This window comes from Triticum aestivum, chromosome 7D (assembly GCF_018294505.1).
Source record: "Triticum aestivum cultivar Chinese Spring chromosome 7D, IWGSC CS RefSeq v2.1, whole genome shotgun sequence".
Classification (NCBI taxonomy): Eukaryota; Viridiplantae; Streptophyta; class Magnoliopsida; order Poales; family Poaceae; genus Triticum; species Triticum aestivum.
The window spans coordinates 540,293,603-540,317,240 of record NC_057814.1 but is presented as its reverse complement, the minus strand read 5'-3'; the positions used below and the strand labels follow the sequence as shown (position 1 = coordinate 540,317,240).

The following is a 23,638-nucleotide window of genomic DNA, read 5'->3' as shown; positions in this document are numbered from 1 at the left end:
CCGAGGGAGGCCGCCTGCTTGATTCTGGAGCCGTATTGGTCTCCGGAATTGCGTCCGGCTAGGGGCCGAATTCAAGATGGCCCCCGCCGTCGACTCCCATGGGAATCTTCTCCCCCATGTCTCCGGCCCCTGAAGTTTAACCTCCAGGCGCTGCCTTCACGATCTTTTCCCCCCTCCTTGGCCGGGGTCCTTCTGGGACGAAACCTCGGTGTTATTCACATATTTGGGGGAAGGGGCCTTCTGGGGCGTCCCGCTCTCCATAGCATCCGAGATCAGCAAATCCTCTGACGAGGATTGTTCGGTGCGGGACCTCGCCGGACTAGAAAAAGTATGGCTCAGGTTAAAATATTATGCCATGATGAGTCTGGACGCCTAAACGTGTTTGGATTTTATATACTCACGAGTTCACCAGGGGCTAGGCCCTGGGATCCCACTCCGGGCTGCTGTCGGCGGTGGCAGTGGACTCCTCCGAAAGAGGAGTTTTCCCCCTTTTAGGCGACCCGGCCTCCAAGTGTATGGAGGCCGTCCTCTTCTTTCTTCCCCCCGCCGGGGATTCGTCTTCCTCCTCCTCCTCCTCATCCTCTTCAGAGGCAGAATGGGTGTTGGAGCCTTCGGATATTGTGTCCGAAGTGTCGCGGCGTCGAAGGCTGCCCCGGGTTTTTTGGCCTTCTTCTTCGGCGCCTTGTATGGCGCCGGGACCAGCATCTTCGTCAGAAGTGGGCCGGCCGGTTTTTCGGGCAGCGGGGCTGGACAGTGGATCCGCCCCGCCTTCTTCGTCCAGCCCTAGGAGAGTTGTGGAAAACACATTAAGCATTTCCCTTGGTTTATGCGGATAAAACGTATAATGACTTACCGAGCTTGCAGAGCGGGACAGTTGGTACCCACGGTCATCGGCTGAGTCCGGCCATGATTTGCCGGACTTGAAAAGCACCTTCCAGATGTCTTTATGCAAGGAGCCAAAGAGCTCTCACAGGGTCTGGTGCTTGGCCGGATCGAATTCCCATAAATTGCAAGTTTGGTGTTGACAAGGCAGGATCCGGCGAACTAACATCACCTGGACTACATTGACAAGTTCGATATTGTTGTCTTCCATATCCTTAACGCACGTCTGGAGCACCGACAGTTCGTCAAACAAAGACCAGTTCAGGCCCTTCTTGGGCCAGGACGTAAGCCGCAGAGGGGCTCCGGATCGGAACTTGGGAATAGCGGCCCATTCCGTGCCGCGCGGCTCAGTGATGTAAAACCACTGCTGTTGCCACTCTTTGACAGAATCATAAAAGTACCTGTTGGCCATGTGACATTGGGCATCTTGCTCACCATAGCGCCCCCGCACTCGGCATGCTCGCCGCTCACTACCTTGGGCTCCACATTAAAGATCTTCAGCCATAAGCCGAAGTGTGGTGAGATGCGGAGAAAAGCCTCCTACACGACGATGAATGTCGAGATGTTAAGGAAGGAATTGGGGGATAGATCGTGAAAATCAATCCCGTAATAATACATGATGCCGCGAACGAACGGGTGGAGGGGAAACCCTAGCCCGCGGAAAAAATGAGGGAGGAATACAACCCTCTCGTGGGGTTCCAGAGTAGGAACGATCTGTCCCGCCGTCGGGAGACGGTGGCTGATTTTCTTGGCCAGATACCCGGCCTCCGGAAGCTTTTTGATATCCTTCTCCCGGACGGTAGAGGCATCCACTTGCCTCCTGCTCCAGATCCGGACATTTTCGGAAGACCTTTGTGGCCGGAGAAGATGAACGAAGGGGAATGGATCAGGAAGAAGAAAGCATGGGTGCAAAAGGGAGTCCTTATCCCCTTATAAAGGCAGCATGGATTCTGCGCCTCCCCACTTGCCTGGTAAACTCGCTTATTCCCCAAGCGCCGTGATTGATGGCACGGTTGGGTTACCCACACCCGTATTGATGAGAATCCCGTGATAAGGGGACACGGTCTCTGCTTCGACAAGACGTGCCAAGAAAACCGCCTCGCAATATGTGCAGTAGCAAGTTGACAAAAATGGTTCAAATAATGACCGGGCCGTGACGTGATGTCACGCTATGAAATTTGTCAGGAGATTAGATTTGTGGGATATTGTACTCTCTACGGTGGTATGTGGAATTTGTTTTGCAGAGCCGGACACAATCCTTGTGTTCATAATCTTCTATGGAGTATTCGGAGGAGGAACCCGCCTTGTAATGCCGAAGACAATCTGCGCGCCGGACTCATCGTCATTGAAGCCTGGTTCAGGGGCTACTGAGGGAGTCCTGGATTAGGGGGTCCTCGGACAGCCGGACTATATACCTTGGCCGGACTGTTGGACTATGAAGATACAAGATTGAAGACTTCGTCCCGTCTCGGGTGGGACTCTCCTTTGCATGGAAGGCAAGCTTGGCAATTCGGATATGTGGATCTCCTTCCTTGTAACCGACTTGTGTAACCCTATCCCCTCTGGTGTCTATATAAACCAGAGGGTTTAGTCCATAGGACAACAACAATCAGAATCATAGGCTAGCTTCTAGGGTTTAGCCTCTACGATCTCGTGGTAGATCAACTCTTGTAATACTCATATCATCAAGATCAATCAAGCAGGAAGTAGGGTATTACCTCCATCGAGAGGGCCCGAACCTGGGTAAAAATTGTGTCCCCCGCCTCTTGTTACCATTAGCCTTAGACGCACAGTTCGGGACCCCCTACCCGAGATCCGCCGGTTTTGACACCGACACTCTCAAGAACTCATCACAAGGCCATTCACACGGCCGAACCTCCGCGGTGCGAGGGAGATTATATTTGGTCTTCTTATCCTGTTCACTTTGCTTATCCTTCGAGCTTCGGCTCGAAGAGCCCCCCAATAATCTCTTCATCATTTTCTGAAAATTTCTGAAAATTTTAGTAACTCAAAATAAAAGTGAACCAAACTTAACAAGATTGATAGCAACTACTCCCACAGGTGACTATATCATGCATTAAAACTACTTGGGACCAAATAAATTTGACATGCAAGCTCAAGAACAGGGTCACCTAAGCAGCAAAAATTTGCAATGAATAAAGCACTAGAACAAAAACTAATTGGACCATTGGAGGAGTCACATACCGAAGAACAATCCCCCAAAGTAGTTTTGTGAGTGGAGCTTTGAGCAAGGAGATCAAAAATCGCAGCAAGATGAGCTAGAACACGGGTTTGAGCTAGGTGGTGATTTTTTCCCGAGGAAGACGAAGTGTGTGGGTGCTGGAATACGTGGAGGGGGCCACTAAGGGAGTCCTGGACTAAGGGGTCCTCGGGCGCCCGGCCTGTTATCCTTTGGGCCGGACTGATGGGCTGTGAAGACATGAAGACCGAAGACTGTACCCGTGTCTGGATTGGACTCTACTTGGCGTGGAGGGAAAGTTAGGCGACCAACTACAAAGATTCCTTCTTATGTAACCGACTCCATGTAACCCTAGATCTCTCCGGTGTCTATATAAACCGGAGAGCGTAGTCCGGATAGGCGGATACTCATTTATTCACATAGGCTAGACTTCTAGAGTTTAGCCATTACGATCTCATGGTAGATCAACTCTTGTAACACTTATATTCATCAAGATCAATCAAGCAGGAAGTAGGGTATTACCTCCATAGAGAGGGTTCGAACCTGGTAAACATCGTGTCCCCCGTCTCATGTTACCATCGATCCTAGACGCACAGTTCGGGACCCCCTGCCCGAGATCCGCCGGTTTTGACACCGACATTGGTGCTTTCATTGAGAGTTCCACTGTGCCATCGGTAAAGGGCTCGATGGCCCCTTCAATTGTCAATAATGACGTTGTCCAGGGAGAAACCTTCCTCCCCGGGCAGATCTTCATATTCTGCGGCTTCGTACTGCGGGCGAACTCGCTCGGCCATCTGGAGCAGATCGATAGCTACGTCCCTGGCCATCAGGTCAGATTCGGAAGCTTGAACTAAGTCGCGGACATCCATGGAGACTTGATCTTCAACGGATTCGTGACCGCAGCCACCGCTCCCCTTCGCCCCGATGAGCATGGCTTAAACCTGTCATCGGGCCCCATCCAGGAGATAGCTCCTGCAACAACTCCGGCCTTAGATCTGGAGCAGATCGAGTCATCCGAAGATGGGAAGCTCAAGCCCATCACGGAGGCCGCTGATCTCGCGGCGTTGGAGCCGCACACAGATTCTACTTCATATGATATCTGCATCAACGGAGCCCCGGACTCGTCTCCGGCGACAAGTTCCGAACCCTGCGAGTCCGCGGATACTGAACCCAATCGGTTATCGATCTTCAAGTTCAACGCCGCAGACGTCTTCTAACACTCGCCCATGGGTGACATACTAAACTCACTAAAAAACCTATCCCTGGCAGGCTACTCGCCGCCGAACTATGTTCGGTTTGAACTTGCGGCGGATGATGGAGAATTTGGCTTCCCACCCGCCACCCACTTCATAGCCACTGTCGAAGACCCAACCAACACGCTTGACCCCGGCTCCGAAGACATCGACCGTATGGACGACGATGAGGGGCAAGCCCAGAACTCACCATCTAGTAGACACGGGACGGCCACTTCCTGGTATGACGTATGTATGGTAGACAAACCCAACAACGATCTCGACGATGACAAGGAGGATCCAGTTGAGGATAAACCTCCCGGCACACAGTCCGAACACCAGCGCCCCCGGCAGCGCTCTCAGTCACGTCGCTCAAGAGAAAACAATACTAGCACCGGAGATGATAACACTCCGGACAACAAAGACCCTGTTGAGATAAGATCCGAACAGGAGGAACAGGAAAGCGGGCAAGATAGCCCTGATGAACAGGTCATATATGGAGACTCACAGGATAGTAATTATCTTCCACTCTCCGAGCAAAAGGAGAGCCTCAACGACGAGGATTTCATCGTGCATGAGGAACCTCTCGAGCAGGAGCGCTTTAAACGCCGGCTAATAGCCACGGCAAGGAGTCTAAGGAAGAAGCAGCTGCAGCCTCAAGCGAGCCAAGATTTGCTCAATGGTAGATGGACCGAGGTCCTGGCCGCCGAAGAATACGGCCTTAGCGGCCTAGACAAAAGCCCCCCAAGTGCAGGTGGCTCCCCCAACACGATGGCGGGGCGCCGAAGCCCGCATAACAATCGAATAAGGCGGTAGGTCGACCACAGTTCGGTCCGGATAAAGCAGCAGCCCAAGCAGAACACCATACCACCCCATCCGGCCGTAAAAACAAGAACAAAACAGCTTGGGGGAACACTCGCGACATCCACCAAGGCCAGGAGGGTAGAGCAGGACACACAAGACCGATGTACAGATCGCGGAGATATGCCCTGGCCGACGATGATGGTCCCTTAGTCAGACACAACAGACCTGACCACGCCCGGTCCGAAAGCCGCAAAAGGAATCCACCGGAGGTGCTTCATAGTGTGGCCCACCATAGAGGAGCCGCACACCCTCTCTACTTCACTGACGAGGTAATGGAGCATGAATTTTCAGACGGGTTTAAACCCATTAACATCAAATCATACGATGGAACAACAGATCCTGCGGTATGGATTGAGGACTTCCTCCTCCACATCCACTTGGCTCGCGGAGACGACCTTCATGCCATCAAATACCTGCCTCTCAAGCTCAAAGGGCCATCACGGTACTGGCTAAAATGTTTTCCAGAAAATTCTATTGGCAGCTGGGAAGATTTGGAAGACGCCTTTCGAGACAATTTCCAAGGAGCATATGTCCGGCTGCCAGATGCCGACGACTTAAGTCATATTGTCCAGCAGCCCAGCAAGTCAGCCAGGGAGCTCTGGACCAGGTTCTTAGTCAAAAAGAACCAAATCATCGACTGTCCGGACGCGGAAGCCCTCGCGGCCTTCAAACATAGCGTCCGGGATGAATGGCTAGCACGTCACCTCGGCCAGGAAGGACCCAAATCCATGACAGCCCTTACCGCTCTAATGACTCGCTTTTGTGCGGGAGAAGACAACTGGCTCGCTCGTAAAAGCAACAACGCCAGCGACCCGGGCACTTCCGAAATCCGAGACGGCAACGGCAAGCCACGACGAACCGAACACAACAGTCGCAATAACAATGAAAGATCACGCGACATAGCGGTCAATGCCGGATTTAACAATCCAAAACCCGGTCAACGGAAGAAGCCACTGAAGGCAAACAAAGACGGACCATCCACCCTTGACAGGATATTGGACCGACCTTGCCAGATCCACAGCCACCCTGATAAGCCAGCTAATCATACCAACAGAAACTGTTGGGTCTTCAAGCAGGCAGGCAAGCTCAACGCCGAACACAAGGGGAGGAGGCCACCAGGCGATAAAGACGACGGACCGGCTCACCAGCCAAACACCAGGGGCCAGAAACAGTTTCCCTCCGAAGTTCGACCACTCCCGGAACGGAAATAGCAGTTCGGCTTCCGCCACCCACCTCATGTACCGGCAAGATTTACACCGCGCGTACATCACTACGCACTCAAGATACCATGGGCATCGGCGGAAGCACAATACGGACAACCTTGCAAGCACTCCCGTAACGTTTTTTATCTGTTCTCCTTTTTCTTTCTTTTTTCATCATTATCTCTTAAAAACAGGTGACGAAAAAGGGCAGTATCTACAACGGACTCTCTCGGAGTTCGGATCCGTACACTCACCTAAGGGGGCTACTTCCGTTAAGGATTCCCCTCCCCAAGGACGGGCAGCGCAGACGTGCGACAGGAGGTCCAAAACAACTTTTTGAAGACCGCACTCTTTATTTTGAGCCTGTACTATGCCTTGTTTCCTCCGTTCCCGACCCCGAGCATGTCAAATAGCTGGGTTTGTGGTTTTTTTATATGAATTTATCATTGGCCTATTGCTCCACTCCCAGTAAACTTTATCCGAACTAATCTTCCATACTCTTTCAATAATGAGTACGGCCCTAACGGCTGCTTTACAAATGCACCTCGGCATAACCTGCCAGGGGCTCGGTATGGGAACAAACGAGTTGCCAGCAAAAGTCCGGACAGCTCCACAACGTACTTCGGCGACACAAGTTTGGCCTTATATGCATCAGCTCCGAATCATTGTCTTGGGTCAATAGTTGGGTTGCCCGGCTCCTGTGCTTGCTACCGTACGTTCCGCTCTATCGGCTAGGGTAGTAAAGGGAGAACTACTGCGATTGTGCCCTGGCCTAAACCGGATGAGCACCTCAGTAGAGAAAGCCGAAAACTGACTGTCATGATGCGGCGAGAGCTGATCAACCACTTGACGACTTATTTGAATCTTTAGCGATTCTCCGTGTCACATGAAGGATCTTTTTAGATCAAAATATGTAAAGGCACCATTTTATAATACGTCGTATGCATACCAGGGGCTATGTCGTAGCCTCACCATAAAACTCCTATGGCTAAGTGAAAGTGTTAACGCCCTATAGTCCGATTGCCTGGTTCGCCGCATTGTCACCTCCTTCATGGACCAAGACATTGGATAAAGAGTGATTCAAATGCTTTTCCGAACACCCCCGTACTTCCTACGAGGGGGCTGAAGCCGACGACTGGAAAACTTTCAAATTACATTAAAACGACCGCACAGGAGGAATACAAGCTTTCGAGCAAAACATGAAAATAGATTAACTATAAAGTTGTCTGTTTCAACCCTTATACATATCACTCAAACATTATGTCTTTCGAGCATTGATCCTCTATCAAGCGGGCGGCCTCTAGGACGTCTTCAAAATAATGCTCCGGCTCACAACAGTCCTTGCCCTTGGGTGGACTCCTCGCCGCAACATCGATGGCCTTCATCTGTCCCCATAATGTTTTGACTCGGGCAAAGGCCATCCGTGCACCCTCAATGCACGCCGACCGCTTCACAGCGTTGATACGTGGCACCGCGTCAACAAGCCGCTGCACCAGGCCGAAGTAACTACTCGGAACAGGCTCAGTCGGCCACAACCGAATTATGACGTTCTTCATGGCAGCGCCGGATATCCTATACAGCTCGGCCCACTGGGACATCTGCTCATTCAGCAACAGAGGGCGCTTTGACGTACCAAATTAAGACCAGAAAAGCTTCTCCGTTGCATACCCCTCTCGTGCGTGGTAAAACTGCGCCGCATCGGAAGAACTCTTCGGCAAGTCTAAAAATTCATCCGGAGAACTCCATACTTGGTTAAGCCGAGCATAGTTCGGATTGCCGAACTTAGTCTGTAGCAAAAAGGGCTTGCCAGCTGCAATCTCCCCAGATTGCCGGATCTCCTCACATGTCGTTCTGGATTCGGACCGCGCTTCTCTCGCCTCTCGTAAGGCCTTGTCAAGTTCAGCCGTTTTGGCTTCATTTTCCTTCTCAAGAAGTTTACAGCGGCTAGCCGCATTCTTTAATCCATGCGCCATGGTGGACATCTTCTCCTCGTCTTGGCGCCGCGCAGCTTGTTCAGCTTTCAACTCAGCCGATGCCTTTTAGGTAGCCGCATTACTAAACCGGACCTGCTCCTTGGCCCGGACTAGCTCCGCCCGAAGAGCTTCCACGGCGGCAGCACCATCTGCATTCATGCACATTTCATATAAAACTCTTTTTCAGAGTCAATCACATTGGTGTAAGGAATGCTCGAAATATATACCTTGCGAGTCGTCAAGACGCTTGTTGATCAATGCAATGTCATCCTCCGCAATATCCAGCTTTCGCTGCAGTTCGACCACTTCCATATTTCGGGCAGCCACAGGGGGGAGGCAGCCTGTATTGCAAGTTAAATCAAGGTTAGTACCTGAGCATATCTTTTTGATCCTCCGATCGCTTCCTTCGAAAGGCAATCCGAGCCTCAGGGGCTGCTGCATATACAACAGGTGCATTCTGTCAATAAAATTCCATTGGCAAAATTACATCACAAACCTCAAAACCTCTTAGAAGGCTCGTGAAGGCCTCGTTCAATCCACTCTTCACGGATGGAACCTTTTCGACCACCGTAACCATCAAGGCACGGTGCACCTCTGAAATGGACGCTTGTCGTAGCATGTCCGTCAGCATTTCCGACGCTCCTGGGTCTTCGGAAACCGCCGCTGGAGTACGGCATTCCTTCGAAGGAATCCGCTTACTCGCCTCCAGAAGCGTCTCCGGCTGTAAACCGGACGATTTGGGGCCGTCATTCTTGATTCCCGAACCCTGAGTGACAGAGGCACCACCTTCGGGTAACGCCTTCTTTGTTTCCAACACTACTTGACGATCGGGAGTTGCCCTTCGGGACGATACCTCGAAATCATCCCCCCTGTTGGGCGAGGAGGCCGGAGAAGGCGTGTCACTCTCCATCATATCCGGAAGAAGGTCTCCCGAGGAGGAGGACGATTGAGAAACACTGGGCATTAACCTGCGTGGATGTACATATGTCGGATGATTACTTCACTAATAGGAAAAGAATGAGGTGCGTTTAAAGTGCCCCAGCTTCACTTATGGTTTGGCCAGAGGTTCGTCCTCGTCATAAAGCCCTACGGCAGCATCGCTTGCCCGGCCCAAGCCGCCCGACGATGGCATTTTTCCTCTCTTGGAGGGCTTCCCCTCCTGATCATCAGAAGCGGCCCTCTTCTTGCCATGGAGGGCTTCATCTACACCTTTTCCCTCGAGCAAAAGGGTTTCGGTTTCCCCGAACACAGCGTCTAATTTATCCTCGGTGCGGGGACCACCTCTGGTCTCCCTATTCTCGCCCTCTTCTGTAGACACCTGGTACGGTGTTGGAGCCAGCATTCTCGTCAGCAGGGCAGTCGCAGGGTCTTCGGGAAGGGGTGCCGGACACCAGATTAATACCGCTTTCCTTATCCAGTCCTGTTTAGGGAAGCATTATTCAGTATCTTGTCAAGAAATGCGTGAATAGAAGGTGTTCGGAGATTCAATACTTACCGAAGTGTCCGGATGATTGCAGTCAAGACTGACATCTTCGGTGGTGTCCGGCCATTGCTCCAGTTCCCCGAAATATAATTTCCACATTCCTTCGTGCGTGGCGCCGAAGAAGTGCTGAAGAGTCCGTCGCCCTTCCGGATTAAACTCCCACATACGGAGAGGCCGCCGCTGGCATGGCAGGGTCCGGCGGACTAGCATTACTTGAACGACGTTCATAAGATCAATGCTCTTCTCGGTAAGGCTTCGGAGGCGACTTTACAGAGTCTGCACTTCATTGACTGGTCCCCAGTCCAATCCCTTATTGATCCATGAAGCAAGCTGAACTGGAGGGCCGGGTCGGAACGCGGGCGTAGCCGCCCACTTGGAGCCTCGTGGCTCGTTGATATAAAACCACCCCTGCTGCCACATGCCGGAAGAGTCGGCGAAGGATCCTTCAAACCAAACCGCGCCGGCAAGCTTGCCTATTGTGACGTTGCCGCATTCTGCCTGTTCCCCATCTGTCACCTGCGGCCTCACGTCAAAGGTCTTGAGCCACAAACCGAAGTGTGGAGGAGTCCGGAGAAAGGCCTCACACGTAACGATAAATGTCAGGATGAAAAGAATAGAGTCCGGGGCCAGATCTTGAAAATCTAGCCCATAGTAGAACATGAGCCCCCGGACGAAGGGGTTGAGCGCGAACCCTTACCCATGGAGGAAGTGGGACACAAATACTACCCTCTCACCGGATCTGGGGGTAGGTATAACCTGCCCTTGTGCAGGAAGCCGATGAAGGATTTCTAGGGTCAGATACCTCACTGTGCGGAGCTTCGCAATATCCTCCTCTGTGATAGAAGAAGCCACCCACCAGCCTTGACGGCTGGATCCGGACATGATTAGGGCTGGTGGCGATTGGGACCCGAGGGTTGGAACTTGGGGTGGCTGGGGTTGAGGAAGGAGCAAGCGCAAAGGAAGAAGACAAGTCTGGGTCCCTATATAAAGACCCCAAATACTGAGTGTCTCCACCTGGGTCTCGAAACTTACCTATCCCCAAAGAGTTGTACTCAGGGGACGGTTGGGTTACCCACGCCTGCATTATTGAAAATCCCGTGAATAAGGGGACACGATCTCTGCTTTGACAAGACGTGCCAGTAAAACCGCGTCTCGAGACGTGGGCGACGTGCTAGCCAATGGTTGGAAATAGTAACCGGGCGGGCGTGATACGATGTCATAAACAATTATCAACAAATTGGATTCATGGAATATTGTATTCTCTACAGTTATATGCACATGTCCGGATATACTTACTACATCCGAAGACTATTCTAGAGTTCGGAAGGAGGGAACCCGCCTTGCAATGCCGAAGACAAATCTGCGCGCCGGACTCCTCGTCATTGAAGCCAGGTTCAGGGGCTACTGAGGGAGACCTGGACTAAGGGGTCCTCGGGCGTCCGGCCTGTTATCCTTTGGGACGGACTGATGGGCTGTGAAGACATGAAGACCGAAGACTGTACCCGTGTCCGGATTGGACTCTACTTGGCGTGGAGGGCAAGTTAGGCGACCAACTACAAAGATTCCTTCTTATGTAACCGACTCCATGTAACCCTAGATCTCTCCGGTGTCTATATAAACCGGAGAGCGTAGTCCGGATAGGCGGATACTCATTACCATATGCACATAGGCTAGACTTCTAGGGTTTAGCCATTACGATCTCGTGGTAGATCAACTCTTGTAACACTTATATTCATCAAGATCAATCAAGCAGGAAGTAGGGTATTACCTCCATAAAGAGGGCCCAAACCTGGGTAAACATCATGTCCCCCGTCTCCTGTTACCATCAATCATAGACGCATAGTTCGGGACCCCCTACCCGAGATCCGCCGGTTTTGACACCGACAACCACGAGGGGCCCACGAGGCAGGGCGTGCCGAGGGGGTGGGCGCGCTCTGGACCCTCGTGGCCAGGTGGCTGCTCCCCCTGATGTCTTCTCAATGTCAGATATTCTTAAATATTCTACAAAAAAATCATATTTCAATTTCGGGGCATTTGGAGAACTTTTATTTTCGGGGTATTTTTTATTGCAAGGATAATTCAGAGAACAGATAGAAAATACTATTTTTCTTTATTTAATCTTAAAACAGAAAGTAAAAGGAGGGTACAGAAAGTTGTGCTTTCTAACTTCATCCATCTCATGCTCATCAAAAGGAATCCACTAACAAGGTTGATCAAGTCTTGTTAAAAAACTCATTCCGAATCGCATGAAACCGGAGAATTTTCGAATAGCACTAGGTTACCTCAACGGGGATATGCACATCTCCAATAATAAGAATATCATATTTCTTCTTGACAGCAGGAAGAGGAAATTCAAAACCTCCAATAGTAATCGTTGAAGTTTTTCCAATAGAATTGATACTGTGGACTTGAGGTTGTTTCCTGGAAAGTGTACCGTATGCTCATTACCATTAACACGAAAAGTGGCATTGCCTTTGTTGCAATCAATAACAGCCCCTGCAGTATTCAAAAAGGGTCTACCAAGGATAATCGACATACTATCGTCCTCGGGAATATCAAGAATAACAAAGTCCGTTAAAATAGTAACGTTTGCAACCACAACAGGCACATCCTCACAAATACCGACAGGTATAGCAGTTGATTTATCGGCCATTTGCAATGATATTTCAGTAGGTGTCAACTTATTTAAATCAAGTCTACGATATAAAGAGAGAGGCATAACACTAACACCGGCTCCAAGATCACATAAAGCAGTTTTAACATAGTTTCTTTTAATGGAGCATGGTATAGTTGGTACTCCTGGATCTCCAAGTTTCTTAGGTATTCCACCTTTAAAAGTATAATTAGCAAGCATGGTGGAAATTTCAGCTTCCGGTAGCTTTCTTTTATTTGTAACAATATATTATATGTACTTAGCATAAGGATTCATTTTAAGCATATCAGTCAAATGCATACGTAAAAAGATAGGTCTAATCATTTCAGCAAAGCGCTCAAAATCCTCATCATCCTTTTTCTTGGATGGTTTAGGAGGGAAAGGCATGGGTTTCTCAACCGAGGGTTCTCTTTCTTTACCGTGCTTCCTAGCAACGAAGTCTCCCTTATCATAACGTTGATTCTTTGATTGTGGGTTATCAAGATCAACTGCAGGTTCAATCTCTACATCATTGTTATTGCTAGGTTGAGCATCAACATGAACATCATCATTAACATTATCACTAGGTTCATGTTCATCACCAGATTGTGTTTCAACATCTGAAATAGAAATATCATGGGGATTATCAGGTGTGTTAACAATAGGTTCACTAGAAGCATGCAAAGTCCTATCCTTTTTCTTTTTCTTCGTTTTCGAAGGACTAGGTGCATCAACATTAGTTCTCTGAGAATCTTGCTCAATTCTCTTAGGGTGGCCCTCAGGATACAAAGGTTCCTGAGTCATTTTACCCCCTGTAGTCATAACTCTAACAACATTATCATTTTTCTTATTATTTAATTCACTGAGCAAATCATTTTGGGCCTTAAGCACTTGTTCTACTTGAGTGGTAACCATAGAAGCATGTTTACTAATAAGTTTAAGTTCACCTTTAACTCTAGAAATATAATCACTCAATTGTTCAATCATATAAGCATTACGTTTCAATTGTCTACCAACATAAGCATTGAAGTTTTATTGTTTAACAATAAAATTATCAAACTCATCTAAGCATTGGCTAGCAGACTTATAACGAGGGATACCACCTTCATCAAATCTATAGAGAGAATTTACCTTTACTACCTGTGTCGGGTTATCAAGACCATGTATTTCTTCAATAGGTGGTAAATTCTTAACATCTTCAACTTTAATACCCTTTTTTCATAGATTTCTTTGCCTCTTGCATATCTTCAGGACTGAGAAATAGAATACCCCTTTTCTTCGGAGTTGGCTTAGGAGTTGGTTCAGGAAGTCTCCAATTATTTTCATTAGTCAACATATTATTCAATAGCAATTCAGCTTGATCAACTGTTCTTTCCCTGAAAACACAACCATCACAACTATCCAGGTGGTCTCTGGAAGCATCGGTTAGTCCATTATAAAAGATATCAAGTATTTTATTCTTCTTGAGAGGATGATCAGGCAAAGCATTAAGTAATTGGAGAAGCCCCCCCCCCAAGCATGTGGGAGACCCTCTTCTTCGATTTGCACAAAATTATATATTTCCCTTAAAGCAGCTTGTTTCTTATCTGCGGGGAAATATTTAGCAGAGAAGTAATAAATCATATCCTGGGGACTAGGCACACAACCAGGATCAAGAGAATTAAACCATGTTTTAGCATAACCCTTTAATGAGAACGGAAATAACTTAACGATATAGTAGTAGCGAGTTTTCTCATCATTAGTGAATAGGGTGGCTATATCATTTAATTTAGTAAGATGTGCCACAACAGTTTCAGATTCATAGCCATAGAGAGGATCATATTCAACCAAAGTAATTATCTCAGGATCGACCGAGAAATCATAATCCTTATCAGAAATGCAGATAGGTGAAGTAGCAAAAGTAGGGTCATATTTCATTCTAGCATTCAAAGATTTTTTTTCAGCTTAGCTAATAATTTCTTAAGATCATATCTATCATTGCAAGCAAGAAAATCTCTAGCAGTTTCTTCATCCATAACATAACCCTCAGGCACAACAGGCAATTCATATCTAGGGGAGAATCTTCATCATCACTTTCATCAATATTATCAGTTTCAATAATTTCATTCTCTCTAGCCCTAGCAAGTTGTTCATCAAGAAATTCACCTAGTGACACAGTACTATCAAGCATAGAAGTAGTTTCATCATAAGTATCATGCATAGCAGAAGTGGCATCATCAATAACATGCGACATATCAGAATTAATGGTGAAGCAGGTTTAGGTGTCGCAAGTTTACTCAAAACAAAAGGGGAATAGAGTGCAGAGCTAGATGGCAGTTCCTTACCTCCCCTCGTAGTTGAGGGATAAATTTTGGTTTTCTCGTGTTTCAAGTTCCTCATAGTGATCAGCAGATATAAATCCCAAGTGACTCAAAGAATAGATCTATGCTCCCCGGCAACAGCGCGAGAAAATAGTCTTGATAACCCACAAGTATAGGGGATCGCAACAGTTTTCGAGGGTAGAGTATTCAACCCAAATTTATTGATTCGACACAAGGGGAGCCAAAGAATATTCCCAAGTATTAGCAGTTGAGTTGTCAATTCAACCACACCTGGATAACTTAATATCTGCAGCAAAGTATTTAGTAGCAAAGTAGTATCGAAGTAACGGTAACGGTGGCAAAAGTAATAGTAGCAGTTTTGTAGTAATTGTAACAGTGGCAACGGTAAAGTAACTAAGCAAAGATCGATATGTGAAAAGCTCGTAGGCATTGGATCAGTGATGGATAATTATGTCGGATGCGATTCCTCGTGCAACAGTTATAACATAGGGTAACACAGAGCTAGCTCCAGTTCATCAATGTAATGTAGGCATGTATTCTGAATATAGTCATACGTGCTTATGGAAAAGAACTTGCATGACATCTTTTTTCCTGCCCTCCCGTGGCAGCGGGGTCCTATTGGAAACTAAGGGATATTAAGGCCTCCTTTTAATAGAGTACCGGACCAAAGCATTAACACTTAGTGAATACACGAACTCCGCAAACTATGGTCATCACCGGGAGTGGTCCCGATTATTGTCACTTCGGGGTTACCGGATCATAACACATAGTAGGTGAGTAATGACTTGCAAGATAGGATCAAGAACTCACATATATTCATGAAAACATAATAGGTTCAGATCTGAAATCATGGCACTCGGGCCCTAGTGACAAGCATTAAGCATAGCAAAGTCATAGCAACATCAACCTCAGACATAATGGATACTAGGGATCAAACCCTAACAAAACTAACTCGATTACATGATAAATCTCATCCAACCGATCACCGTCAGCAAGCCTACGATGGAATTACTCGCGCACGGCGGTGAGCATCATGAAATTGGTGATGGAGGATGGTTGATGATGACGACGGCGACGGATTCCCCTCCCCGGAGCCCCGAACGGACTCCAGATCAGCCCTCCCGAGAGAGATTAGGGCTTGGCGGCGGCCCCGTATCGTAAAACATGATGAATCCTTCTCTTTGATTTTTTCTCCCCGAACATGAATACATAGAGTTGGAGTTGAGGTCGGTGGAGCTCCAGGGGGCCCACGAGGCAGGGGGCGCGCCCAGGGGGTAGGCGCGCCCCCACCCTCGTGGACAGGGTGTGGGCCCCCTGGTCTTGATTCTTTCGCCGGTATTTTTTATTAATTCCAAAAATATTCTCCGTGAGGTTTTAGGTCATTCTGAGAACTTCTATTTCTACACAAAAATAACACCATGGCGATTCTGCTGAAAACAACGTCAGTCCGGGTTAGTTCCATTCATATCATGCAAGTTAGAGTCCAAAACAAGGGCAAAAGTGTTTGGAAAAGTAGATACGATGGAGACGTATCAGGACCCAATCCTGAAACTGAGTGCTTCTACTACAAAGGGACTGGTCATTGGAAGCGGAATTGCCCCAAGTATTTGGAGGATAAGAAGGATGACAAAGTGAACAAAGGTATATATGATATACATGATATTTGATACTGGTTCGGTTGCTCATATTTGTAACTCGAAACAGGGGCTACGGATTAAACGAAGATTGGATAAGGACTAGGTGACGATGTCCGTCGGGAAGGGTTCCAAGGTCGATGTGATCGCCGTCGGCACGCTACCTCTACATCTGCCCTCGTGATTAGTTTTAGACCTGAATAATCGTTATTTGCTGCCAGCGTTGAGCATGAACATTATATCTGGATCTTTTTTAGTGCGAGACGGTTATTCATTTAAATCATGGAATAATGGTTGTTCTATTTATATGAGTAATATCTTTTATGGTCATGCACCCTTGAAGAGTGGTCTATTTTTGTTGAATCTCGATTGTGGTGATACACATATTCATAATATTAATGCCAAAAGATGCCAAGTTGATAATGATAGTGCAACATATTTGTGGCACTGCCGTTTAGGTCATATTGGTGTAAAGCGCATGAAGAAACTCCATGCAGATGAACTTTTGGAATCATTTGATTATGCATCATTTCATACTTGCGAACCATGCCTCATGGGCAAGATGACTAAAACTCCGTTCTTTGGAACAATGGAGCGAGCTAATAACTTATTGGAAATAATACATACTTGTCGGTGTACAAAAGTAGGGGCACACCTTTGTACCCCTTTACTTGTGCGGAGGCAGTCGGAGCCACGTGCCATAGCCACACTAAGTAGGGCAGAGGAGGGGACCCGGATATAAGCCGAAGCCCAAGACAACCACAACAACGCCAATACCAGAAACGCAAGACAGCAAAGGGGCGGGGTGGAGTCCCCCGGCGACGCCCTTGCCGGGGCAAGCCTCCGCGGCCCCGACAAGAACCTTGCCGGGGCAACTTGCCCAAACACCAACAGAGCGAGCCACCCTTGAGCCCGCGGGTTCCAACCCAACTAAGTGAGGTTGGACCAAGGCTCGGGAGGCACCTCTTTGGTGGCATGCAGATCTTTGTCAAGACCATAGATATATGAGATCAAGATGAGGACCAGAAGACGGCAACCCTCGGCAGGATCCTTGCCGAGGAAAGCCACAAGACCCCCGGCAAGATCCTTGCCGGGGACAACAACACACCACGGCGAGGCCCTTGCCGGGCCACCCGGCAAGGCCCTCGCCAAGGGCGCCAGCAGGGCCACCTCCAGGCCCGCACCAGCCAAGTCTCCACCGCCATTCGCATGCAGCTGCCAGCCCAACCAGCTGGGCAGGCACCTGCGTGGCAATATGCAGCTCCCAGGCCAACTCAGCAAGTGCCTGCGTGGCAGCATGTAGACCTTCGTCAAGACTTTGCCACCGCGCCACCTCAGCTGCCTACCTGCCTACATGGCGCCGCATGCATCGCTGGCCAGGGCGCGTGTCGAAGCAAGGAGGAGCGGCGACGGACGGGACGGGCCTCGTTCCCGTCCCCAATAAAGCAAGGGGACACCTAAGCGGTGCATTAAATGCGTCTTGTCCTGTAATACGAGCGATAAGCTCGTAGCACTGTACGCCTTTCCACCTCCTGTGTGCCACTGTGGCAGCCCCTTTCGACTATAAAAGGAGGCCCATGGCGTACTGGAGAAGGATTCGGCTCTTTGGAACGACCCAGCCACCGTAGCTAGTTGGAAGGCTCAAGGACACTCAATACATCCACCAAAGCAGGACTAGGGTTTTATGCATCCTCGCGGCCCGAACCTAGGTAAACGATCCTTGTGCTGATTACTAATCCTGCTCTTCTTGCAACCCTGCCCCCTGGCAACTGTAGTAGGGATTCTTGTGATCCCATAGGTGTCGTTCCCCACCGACATCTTTGGCGCGCCAGGTAGGGGGAGCAATTGTGAGAATCTGTTCTAGTAGTTAGCCTAGCGTTTCTTCATCGCCATGGCTCCCAAGAAGAAGACGGCCAAAAGGACAGCGCTACCTGCTGGCGCGAAGGGCGCCAGAGCGGCGACAAGAAATCTAAGTCATGCCGAACCTTTGAGTATTTCCTTTTTTATATAAGGTTATCATCCTCAGAGATCCTGCCTATGTATGGAAAACCTGCATGCAAAGGGGCCCTCCCGCGATTGGCAATGCCCTTGTTCTGTTTCGAGTCCGCTCAACAGCTCAAGCAGCCGTGTCAAGAGTGGCGGGGTAGCCTTCCGCACCTGGCAACGCTCACGATTCTGACTCGAGTTAAGCTCGACAGTTTGGGCAGCCGCGTTAAGGGTGGTAAGGTGGTTCGCCCGGCAGCAAGCACACCCGGCACGCCAATGGGGATCCGTCCCCAAGACGCCGCCCTGGGTTTACGCGCCGGCGGGCCTACCCAGTTACGAATGGTGGACATACAAATGAAAATCGAACAGGAAAATAACGTGCATAATATCAAAGTACTGCAGAAGTCATATTACATTTCCTGTTGCCGCAGTTCTAACTAAAGATAAAATCGTCTTGGTTGTGAACTTGCAGCAACAAAAAGAAATGGGGTGCCTAATCCCGGCGCTGGCCCTCCACCCTCAGAATTTCGCTGACACCGCTGATGACGGGCTTGATCCGCTCCCTGAGCGGCGCGAGGTCAGTATCCTCCGGCAAGCTCTCCAGCGTGGCGCCGAAGTCGAGGTCGGGGTACCAGTACGCCACCTTGGTGAGAACCTTGGTCATGGCGCCCTGGCAAAGCCTCCGGGCCTCGTCGGCCAGCGAGACCGCCCGGTTGGCGTGAAGCCGCTCCAAAACACCGATGACCTTCTCAAAGAACAGGGTCAGGCTGCAGTTGGCCCTCACACTCTGCTCCGGCGCATACCTCACGTCCGACGTCCCCATGGTGGCCAGCTGCGCGGCGGCCTGGTTGGCAACGGTGGCGAGGCGATCGAGCCAGCGGTTCTCGCCCTCCACATGCTCCTTGAAGTTGAGGGCCTCGTTTTTCTGCAGCTGCTTCTCGGTCTCCAGGTTTTTGGTCAGGGTCCCTTCCCAGGCCCTGGACTCCGACAGCATCTTCTCGAGACCCTCCAACTTCAGCTTGAGGTCTTTGATGGAGTTGTTGGCCTCGGAGAGCTCCCCGACCCTGCTGACGGCCACGCCCTGCGCCTCCGTCACGGCGCTGTTGAGCGTGTCCTTCTCCTGGGACAGCTTCAGGGCCTGCTCCTTCAGCTCATCCCGCTCCACATCTAGCTCCTTCACCTTGTCGGCGTGAACCAGAGCCTGGCATCGAGTGTCACTTTGTGCCTCTACTCCAGCTCTTGGGTCCGCTGCGCGGCAAGCTTCTCCACCTCCTTGTCCTTGGCACGGAGTTTGGCGTCGAGGTCCACCTCGCGCTTGGCGAGGTCCTCCTCCTGGGAGTTCAGCGCGGCCTGGTGCTGGGTCCGGGCGGCCTCGGCTGCCGCGGCCAAGCCCTACGCCGTCTCCTGGGCCTTCTCGATGTCGGCCAGCTTCATGGTGAGCTCCACGTCGCGCTTGGCCAGCTTGCCCTGGGCGGTCTTCAGCTCTTCGCTAGCTTGGCCGAACCAAGCCTGCGCCTCGGCGATGCGCACCTTGAGTTCCGCCTCCGCTTGGTCCACCGTTGCCATCCTGGACTTGGCCTTGTCCAGGCGGGTGCGGTGGAGTGCTTGGAGCCTCCGAAAGTTGGCACCCATGGCCTGGAGGATCCGCTCCTCCTGGGAGCCGTCGCCACCTGCCCTCGGCTCATCGACGACTTCAAGCCTGGCGGCGGCAAGCACTTCATCTTCAAACATCTCTCCCTCGACGGGCGTCCTGGTGCTCGACGCACCTGGAAGGTGGACGAAGAAGTCGTCACTCACCCTCAGGTACTTGCCGGAGCCAGAGGCGGCGGAGGAGGAAGGCTGGTCATCGACCACCTCCTCCTCGGCGGCGGCCTTGCCGGCCTCCCCGGCAAGTCCCTTGCCGTCCTCCTCGGCGGTGGCCTTGCCGGGCTCCTCGGCAGGCCCCTTGGCGGCGTCCTCAGCAACGCCCTTGGAGGCCTCCTCGGCGGTGATCTCCTCGGCCTCCGCCACGGTGGCCTTGGCGACGTCCTAGATAATGGTGTCCACTAGGTCCGCCGAGGAGGGATCTGGGCACCAAAGGAGGGAGTGAGGAAAGGCCAAGACCAAGGGTCAAAAGCAAAAAGGAACGGCGACGAAAGGCGAACAACTTATCAGTGCCAGGCTAGGAAGCAGAAGTCCCTTCCCCGCCAACGTTTGGCGCCGAGGCGAAGCCACCGCCGCCCGAGTTCTCCTCCTCCTCCTCCATATGCATGGGGTCGGTGCTCGGCGCCCTTGCCGGGGACGCCCCTCGGGGCGGCGTGGTCGATGGGGGCGGCGTGTTGGGAGTAGCCCTCTGTGGCTCCTCATGCCGCTGCTCTCCTCCTGCTCACCCGAGAAGGTCAGTACCAAAGCGTCATACCCCCGACACATGTCGACGAGGGGAGAGTGATGGACTTACGCTAGGGGCTGTGCCGGGGGCTGCTGTCCGGGCTGCTCAGCACCACCAATGGCGCCCTCGAAGTACCCGCCGGTGGCTGGCCGCCCGCCGAGGCCTTGGCCCTCTTCACCCTCTGGGCCAGTGTCTCCGCGTCCCTGCGAAGGCGGAAACAAATCAACACAAGCGGCACAGATTGAGGAGACGGAGATGAGAGAGAGGAACAAGATACTCACTCGACGTCCACCTCCTCCTCTGTTGCCTTCCTCTTTCTTCTGGGGCTGAGTGACACGAAGTCAAAGGTGACCCCCGCGTTGACGTCTGCCGGAGGAGGGGAGGAGGGTAGAGTCTGGGCGCGCTTGGACGAAGAGGAGGCAGATGCTTTCTTCTTCGCCACAGTGGCCCTCACCACCTTCTTCGCCACCGCGGCCCTCGGCTGACGTGCGGACTCCTCCGGAGACATTGGCCGCCGTGCGGCCTTGACGGGCCATACCGGCTCGCCAGAAGTGGCCCACCGCAGGACTCGCCCTCTCCCCGTGGCCGGAGGATCAACAGCTCCGGCCTCCTCCGATGACGACTCGTCGGCCGCATCCTCAACAAGAGGAGCCTCGGTGCCGGCGCTGCTGGCCTCCCCAGCGGCCTCCGCCCACCGGGCGAGCTCCTCCTCGGCGGCCGTCGCAGCCCTGTCCTCCACGCCACTGGCGCTGCCGGCCTCCTCGGCAAGCTTCGCCTCCATCGCCCTGGCGGGAATGTAGTCAAGCTCCGCCTGGGTGGTGTCCTGGACAAGCCTCGGCTCAGCGGTGATGTACCCCTCATGCAAGGTGTCGAAGAACTCCTGCACCTTAATCTCCTCCGGCTCGACCCAGCTGGGATCAAGGCCATGGGCGTTGAAGTCCGGCATCATGGCAATGATCTCGGTCCGGCGTGAGTTGTTGCTCAGCGGGACCACTCCTGCCGGCAACTCGAACAAGGGCCCCTTGGCGGCCTTGCCGGCCTTTGCGGCGGCCCTCGCGGCCTTGCCAGTCCGCTCGACCTCGACGCCGCGGTTCACGTTGAGCTGGAAGAGCCGCTGGCAGAAGTGAGCGTGCCCCATCACTGTGAAGTTGTGGTCGAGGTCGGGGCGAAGCCTCATGATGTCGGCGGCGTTCGTGAAGAGCCAGGCCGGCCTCCCCTTGTTGTGCAGGGGAGAGATCCAGCGGCGGATGAAATCCGCCCCGATCATCTTGAGGGTGAGCCCAGCCTTGGTAAGCCGAAGGATCCTGGTGGTGGCGATCATGAGCTTCTCGTTGTTGGCGTCGACATCGCCCCAGTCGCTCCTACGGGCCGGCAGCGCCTGGCGAACCTCACAAAACGCCGGCGGGTCCTTCTCCTCGATCCAGCACCACCGGCCCCGCCATTCCTCCCACCTCTCCTTCATGGCGCCCTCCGGGTATGCCCCCTTGGACCGTGGGATCCAGGTGATGCAGCCAGAGATGGCGCCCCCCGGTTGGATCCGAGGGGAGAAGTAGTGGCGGAAGAGCACCGTGTTGGGGTTCACCCCAGCGAAGCCCTCGCAGAGGTGCGCGAAAAGAGCCATGCACACCACGGCATTTGGAGTAAAATCCAAAAGGTGAAAGCCATAGGTGTGCATGACGTCGCTGAAGAAATCAGAGAAGGGGGACAGAGCCCGCAGGAGAAGTAGTCGACGAAGAAAGGGTACCGATTTGGAGTAGACGACGCGCGTGGCTGGATGCCCCGTCTTCTCCCCCCCGTCTTGACCCCCCCACAAGGGGTTTAAGGCCTCCCGGAGCTCGAACATGTCGACCGTCAAGGGGAAGCAGGCGAGCTGCGTCCGCTGCGCCGCCAGTGCATTCTCCGGCGGCTCCGTCACTCCGGCGTCCTTGGCCTTGCCCTTGGTGGATTTGGGCGCCATGGCGGCTAGGGGAGCAAGAGACAGAAGACGACGGGGACATGGCAGTGACAAGCAAGAGCGAAGCTTACGGAGGAAGGAGAAGGGGGTGGCGGCTCTGAGATTGGAAGAAGGCACGGAAGGGGTAAAGTGAGCAGCACGCCCGCGGTTATTCCTTTTTACGAGGAAGGCGCGGGCCGCCTCCTTTCCCATTAACTGCGACGTGACGCATGCGTGCAGAAACCGCATCACGCATGACCCCCACGTCACGCACGACCCTCCACGTCGCGCGCGGGTCGTGGGGAAGTGCAGCGGATGAGCAGTTACTGCGGTAAAATCCGCCCCGCCTGCCCGCGCACCGTTTTGGGCCTGGCCCAACAACGTGTCGCGCTTATATATGGCCCAGTCCCGGGGGTTCCTGTCGGTGTGCAAAATTAGGGGCACACCTTTGTACCCCTTTACTTGTGCGCAGGCAGTCGGAGCCACGCGCCACAGCCACACTAAGAAGGGCAGAGGAGGGGAGCAAGAGAGGCCAAAACCCAAGACAACCACGACAACGCCAAGACCAGAAACGCAAGACAGCAAAGGGGCGGGGTGGAGTCCCCCGGCAACGCCCTTGCCAGGGCAGGCCTCCGCGGCCCAGACAAGAACCTTGCTGGGGCAACTTGCCCAAACACCAATAGAGCGAGCCACCCTTGAGCCCGCGGGTTCCAACCCAACTAACTGCGGTTGGACCAGGGCTCGGGAGGCACCTCTGTGGTGGCATGCAGATCTTTGTCAAGACCATAGATATATGAGATCAAGATGAGGACCAGAAGACGGCAACCCTCGGCAGGATCCTTGCCGAGGAAAGCGACAAGACCCCCAGCAAGATCCTTGCCGGGGACAACAGCACGCCACGGCGAGGCCCTTGCCGGGCCACCCGGCA

At 51.9% G+C, this 23,638-nt stretch overlaps 1 protein-coding gene across 1 annotated transcript in view; it reads right to left on the bottom strand.

Annotated features, from left to right (window-relative positions):
• The window catches only part of LOC123171256 (uncharacterized), a 131,638-nt gene extending 108,904 nt beyond the window's left edge, over positions 1-22,734 (bottom strand). The window contains exons 1-3 of the mRNA XM_044588838.1: positions 22,522-22,734; positions 21,843-21,891; positions 19,876-20,175 (exon numbers count right to left, since the gene is read on the bottom strand). Coding sequence (XP_044444773.1) covers positions 19,876-20,175; positions 21,843-21,891; positions 22,522-22,734 — 562 coding nt within the window. The remainder of the gene's footprint in view (positions 1-19,875; positions 20,176-21,842; positions 21,892-22,521) is intronic.
• Positions 22,735-23,638: the final 904 nt, after the last annotated feature.